Source organism: Telopea speciosissima, chromosome 3 (genome assembly GCF_018873765.1).
Source record: "Telopea speciosissima isolate NSW1024214 ecotype Mountain lineage chromosome 3, Tspe_v1, whole genome shotgun sequence".
Lineage (NCBI taxonomy): Eukaryota > Viridiplantae > Streptophyta > Magnoliopsida > Proteales > Proteaceae > Telopea > Telopea speciosissima.
Genome location: NC_057918.1, coordinates 68,043,658 through 68,049,657, shown reverse-complemented (window position 1 = coordinate 68,049,657; position 6,000 = coordinate 68,043,658). Strand labels below are relative to the sequence as shown.

General features: G+C 39.0%; 2 protein-coding genes across 3 annotated transcripts in view; both read left to right on the top strand.

The window, feature by feature from the left end:
* On the top strand, positions 1 to 638 carry LOC122655456. The gene is made up of 2 exons (XM_043849652.1): positions 1 to 241; positions 400 to 638. Exons 1-2 carry the CDS (start codon positions 1 to 3, stop codon positions 636 to 638), a joined length of 480 nt encoding a protein of 159 aa, XP_043705587.1.
* Positions 639 to 3,295: 2,657 nt separating this feature from the next.
* The window catches only part of LOC122653813 (protein ILITYHIA), a 169,063-nt gene continuing 166,358 nt past the window's right edge, over positions 3,296 to 6,000 (top strand). For both annotated transcript variants that reach the window (XM_043847758.1, XM_043847757.1), the window contains exon 1: positions 3,296 to 3,716. In XM_043847758.1, coding sequence (XP_043703693.1) covers positions 3,602 to 3,716 — 115 coding nt within the window. In that variant the 5' untranslated portion in view covers positions 3,296 to 3,601. The remainder of the gene's footprint in view (positions 3,717 to 6,000) is intronic.

Sequence of the window (6,000 nt, the reverse complement as noted above, 5' to 3'; positions counted from 1 at the left end):
ATGGAGCAAAGACAGCCTCAGGTGGATGCCTTACAAGCAAAGCTTACAGAGGTAAAAGCTTTTGTAGACTCTAAGGAAGATGCAAAAAAGGAACTAGAAGTTCTTTGGCGAAGGATTAAAACTACATCGATGTTGCTTACGTACTTGAAATCAAAAGCAAGAATCATGTCTATTCCACGTTTAGCTCATACTTCATGTGGGATCAGACATCAAGAAGGGGTAGGTCTTGTTGACAAAAATGGTACGCCATTGTCGACTGGTCGAAGGATGTGGATCTTTCTTCCTTTGATTGCGCAAATGAGGAAACTTGGATGGTAATCATGAGCAGACATGGATCGGTTGATGAACAAGATGGAGCATATATTGGTGAAATGATTAAGTCTGTAAGAATGATTACAGACATAATGGAAGCACTTGTGAAGCGGGTTATCATGGCTGAAACTGAAACAGCAATTCAGAAAGAAAAGGTTACTTTAGGTCAGGAAGAGATTAAAAAGAAGGCTCTTCAAATTGAAAGCATGTCAGTGAAGGTAGAGGAGATGGAAAGGTTTGCGCTAATGGAAGCTCTTGTGAAGCGGGTTCTTTTTTTCTTTTTTCCTCTTGTGTCGTCCTCTTCTTTTTCCCCATTAGAGATTTAGATTTAGAGAAGAGAAGAAGGTAGAGTACTTGACAAGAGAGAGAGAGAGAGAGAGGAGAGAAAGGGATGCCTGCAACTCATCTTCCCCAAATCGTTTGGGGAAGATGAGCTGCATAGGTTTTTTTTCTTCTTTTTCTTTGCAATGGTAATTCTGTCAGTTCACATCATATTTTTAACATTGTTAGTCATGAACTAACGGAATGGGTGTATTTGTTAACGTTTGTAAACCTCAGGGGGTACGCAAAATTATCCAAAACTGGGGGTAAAATTTTACTTTTGTTAAACCTCAGGGTGGTATGTGTAAATTACCCTTTTTTTTCCACACAACCGATAGAACCACTATTCTTGATGAAGACGATGATGCCAAAGATGAAACATCTCTAATGCTCTTAGTGCACTGAACATGGTAAGTAGACTTGACACTATGGCATTCATTTAGGCCCTTCCCTACCTTAGGGTGTCATTCCTCGCAAAATAAAGATAGTGGAATTTCATGGGTAGTCTTTCGATCACTTAGATGAAAAGTATGCCTCCAAGATTTGGAAATTCCAATAATTATTATGCTGATCAATAAGTTAGGAAACAAGATGAAATGGACATGTATCAGGCTAAAGATGTTGAATCTTAAAACCGGGAAGACTTGGTATCCATTGGTCCTCCCAAATTCTGATTTGATCACCTTTCTGAACTTGCCAAGTAAGACCCATAAGAAGAACTTTCCGGCCAACTAGAATACTCCACTAAGCCCATGACTAATGACGTCCCAACCTGTCTTGTAAGAAGTCACATCTAGAAAATTAAATTGGTTTCATAAACCATGCCTACGTGGAGTTCGAATATTTCCATAATTGCCAAACAAATTTGTAGAGAAGTGCCAAATTACATAACTTTAGGTCTCCAAAACCCAATCCTCCATTGAATTTTGGTAGACACATTCTTCCACAAGAGACCCAATGGATCTTATTACCTTGTGGAGTTTTCCACTAGTAGAAATGGGCTGCCTCCTTGGCAAGTCTATCATGGTTGGTTGCAAGTAGGGGTGTCAATTGGTCCGGTTCCTTACGGTTCTAGTCCTAAGGGGTCAGGACCATAACCGGACCAATAAGATAATCGGTTCCAAACTTGAGATTCAGGACCATTAACTAATGGGTGGGCCGGTTTCGATTCCTAAACGATTCCAACCAGACCAATAAAAATTCCCTAACACATGCTACATATATTTAATAATATTATAATAAGACACTAATTTCATTCACATGAGATATGCTTCATTTTTTTCCTTTTCAAATCACATAACTAGTCTATATTACCTCTCTCTTGTTTTGTATTAATTAATAAGTCGGACACCACCGCCCCTCATAAATTAGGATAATTTTAAGGTATGTTCTTAAGTTAGCATTCCCAAATGGACCTAAAAAATTAACAGCCAAATCTTTGGTAAAATAGTATATGAGACAAGTGTTACTAGCCAAAATTTAAAAACTAAAAAAAAATAAATAAGGGTTTGGTATTACTTCTCTTGACCTTGAGTGTTAAGAATTAAGGTTAGGGTGTGAATTTATTCTAGTTCTACCGGTTCCGGTTCCTAATTGGTAGATCCAAAACCGGACCAATAACTTATCGGTAGATCCGGAACTGGACCAATAAGCTATTGGATAGGTCGGTACCTGTTCTTAGCGGTCCGGTTCTCGATTCTGGTCCAAAGTTGACACCCCTGGTTGTAGGCAATCTAAAATATGGAAATACAAACGTTATCATAGAGAGATAAGAGAGGGAAGATAGATAAGAGATATCACCAGTGGACTTTGGACCTTTGTTAGCAAAAACGCGTTTAAAACACCATCCACGTTTTTTAACATTTGATTGCGAAGCATACGGAAAAAGGCAAAATCAATCCAAAATGATAAGAGTGATGTGTTTCTTACCAGGGATATGCATGGTGTTTTTGTACATTTGACAAACCTAGTTTAACACAAAAAGGTAGGTTTTGTTTTATATTAATTAAAATCTAATGGACCTATTGATTTTGTTGCTATTCATATAACACCAATTCTGTGACAACCAAGCTTAAGTTGGCAAACAATTGTTTGGTCGGTTGGTTGGTGATTTGCCGGTTGAACACATGCCCCCTAAGAGGTAAAGGGATCAACTCTCCTGGTTGCATATTGTGCCAGAATGAAAAGCACACCCTCTCCCTCTCCCCCTCTAGTGGTTAGATTTTCCTTTAGTTGGTAGCTAAAGTCCCGGTGGGTTTACGCCGTTTAGAACGCACACCATTCATTTCCGTTTTTAACTGTTCTCCTTTTTTTGACTATACCATTCGTTATTTTACGCTGTTTAAAACACGTATGTTTCGACTCCGTTTTTTTGCCGTTTCCGTTTTTGCTGACTATGCTTTGGACATCTGTATTAATTGAGCTTCCAAGGCCTCTACATTGACATGGATTAGCCAAATCAGCCATTGGAGTGGTGATGCTCGGGCATGGTGTATGGGAGATTCGCATCAGACGGTTCCAATTAGTGGACACATTTCCAACCATCATTTTGGACCATTTTTAGTCACCTTGCCCTCACACACCTCACTGAGTCACTCGCTTTCCGCACTCCGTTCAAGCGTTCAAGCTCCCCTGGCGCCCTAAAACCCTAATAATATATTAAACGGAAAACCGAGCCCAGATGTTAATAGTGGATCTTATCATCGTAAAAGAAAAGTAAAGCGAAAAATCGGAGAACTTCTGTTCATTTGCACTGGACTGTAAGATTTCCAGCATACAAAACCTCATCTAAAAGCTCTAATAATGAGTAGGGTTAGGTGATTGAATGGCCGGAGATAAGACCTTTATTCAACTATTTCCGCAAACCCATTCGCTTTGTCAAGTTCAACACATACTTTGTTAGAACTCAGTTTCGTCGATAAAAAAAAAGCATTCACTGATTTATTTCGGATCTCCAATCTTTTATTCGATGGATCAATCAATGGAAGTGTTGAGTTCTGCTGCGCTATCGATTTCAACTTCATCTACCAAGCAACGAGTTCGGATCTTCCGTGAAGAGCTATCATCAGTTGCATGCAATTCAGGTGTTCTACTCACCCAACTTATTACTGTTTTTAGTTAATATACCAATGCTTAAGCTTGGATTCCAATTGTATTAGCATCTCCTTATATAATTCACCTGTATACGTGTATTATGTCTCTTGTTAAAATGGGCCGTCGGAATTTCGCATTTCCTTGCTGATTCTTCTTCTGCCACTACTATTGGTTTTCTAACTAAAATATATTTGTATCGACTTCGGAGTTCCGACTGCACTGTGAGTGGGTGTATGAGCATTTTTTTCTTCTTTTTTTCCCCTTTTAATGTCGTTTTTGAATAAGTAATGCAGCTTCATTTTTTTCATGTATTAACAAGTCCAAGTCGTCAATTTCCTGATGTTCAAAGATATAAACAATCCCCATTAATTAAATGAATAATTTGAGCGTACTTAACAGAGTGGTATAATTGAAAAATAGATAGGATAGTTGGTGTTGTTACTTTAATTGAATGTAATGATTTCATTTGGCAGTGTTTGTCCAGGGTATTCTGCGATTTCTTTGAATGTTTTCTTTTAACCTAGTAATATTGTTTCCAACCCAACTACATTACACGTATGGGGTCAAATTCAATTGCTAGAATGGACATTGCTGAGCAATTTTGTGTCCCTTATGTATTATATGAGGAGTATTAGTCTGTGACAAGTTCATTGGTTTGTTGTAAAATTAACATATCTAGTCCTATTCAATATAATTTGAAACATGCCAGGCATCTTCCACAGATATGGTTGTCAGCTTAGAGATACTACGTTCTGGCTTCTTTGCCCTCTTTAATGTTTTGTTATATCTTTGTTGTTTTTTAGAGAAGGTATTATGCACCAGATCCTTCTGTGGAGATTAGTGGTCGAGCCTTGGCCCGATGGTTAAGTTGCACTATTGGTTGCGGGTTTGAAACATCAAAACAGCCTCTCTGCGAAGCGGGGGTTAAGGCTGAGTATATTTGCCCCTCCCAGACCCTGCAGTAGTGGGAGCCTCTTGCACTGGGACACTCTCATCCTTCTGTTGGGATTATGGGTTGCTTCATCTTGACTTTCCCAGTCACATTTTAAATTCATTCTACCATCTCTCCAATTCTGTCATACAGTTGCAACAAAAACGAAATCAGTTGTGATAACACCTTTTTTTTGGGTTTTTTTGGGGGGGGGGGGGGGAGAGGGGGATGGTGGTAATGGGGGTTAAGTGACTAACTTTATTGGGAAAAAGAAAAGAATAGAGGAGAAGGAGATCGAAGTCGAAGAGGAAGGACAGAGAATTTCCCAACGAAAGACAACCAGGAAACTTAGCCTCTGAATCTGAAAGAAAAACCCTAGAGAACCACACCCAAACATAGCCTTGAACCCCATGTATGTGCAACTGAACCAGCTTAAAAGCTACAATGCCCACGCATAAACCACAGTGAACTGAATTATGACTCCAGCACAACCAACCACACGTGCACGGAAAATGAAAAATAAAAAACAATAAATGAAAAAGGAGGAAGAGGGGTCCAGGACTGGTAGATACCAAATATACTTGCTGGGAATGTCCTCCACACCATTATGACCCTTCCACCAGCAGCATCAACAATTGGATGTTCATCCATAACCATAAGCCTAAATCCAGTATCATTATGACCCTTGTTGCGAATGTCCCCCACATCATCATAACCCTTCCACCGGCAGCCTCAGCAATTAGATGTTCATCCATAAGCCTAAATCCCGCATTTTCCAGCTAAAGCTTTGATGGGATGGGGGTGGGGGGAGGAAGCAGTTGCTCACAGTAGAATGAATTCCAAAAGAATGAAACGAGACAATGAATCACTGTTGGCCATAATGTGATTATGTAAAAAGGAGAGAGAAAAGTTGTTTTCTATGAGAATTTACTCTTGGACTCTCTTTGGTATGGTTTATATTTGTCTATTTATTGCACACATTTGTATTTTTTTGCAGGCGTTTGGTATGATTTCTGGCCCTTATTTCTCAGAAATATAATTCAAATTAAATTAATTCATAAACAGCTAAGTAGCTGTTTATTGTTTATGGGCACAAACCATTTATTTTTATTTATGCGGTAACTTTTAATGAGCACGTGTTCTAACGGCTCAAAACCAAGGGTAAGTAGGTAATTTCTATCATTTTTATAAAAATTCTTACCCCAAGGACCCTCACTCTAAACCTCTGCCAAGGTTTGACCCTGGTCGAAACAGTAATATTTTGGATTTCAACCAAAACCTTGCCGAAATCCTGCAGGTTTTGATGGATGATTTTGTTTGACCATTTTGGTGGTCAAATGCCC

Excerpts from the sequence above, each read along its gene's own strand:
- LOC122655456 (XM_043849652.1), top strand. The coding sequence starts at position 1 with ATGGAGCAAAGACAGCCTCAGGTGGATGCCTTACAAGCAAAGCTTACA. Across the intron at positions 242-399 it reads AGGTCTTGTTGACAAAAATG|ACATAATGGAAGCACTTGTG; the intron begins GTACGCCATTGT and ends GAATGATTACAG.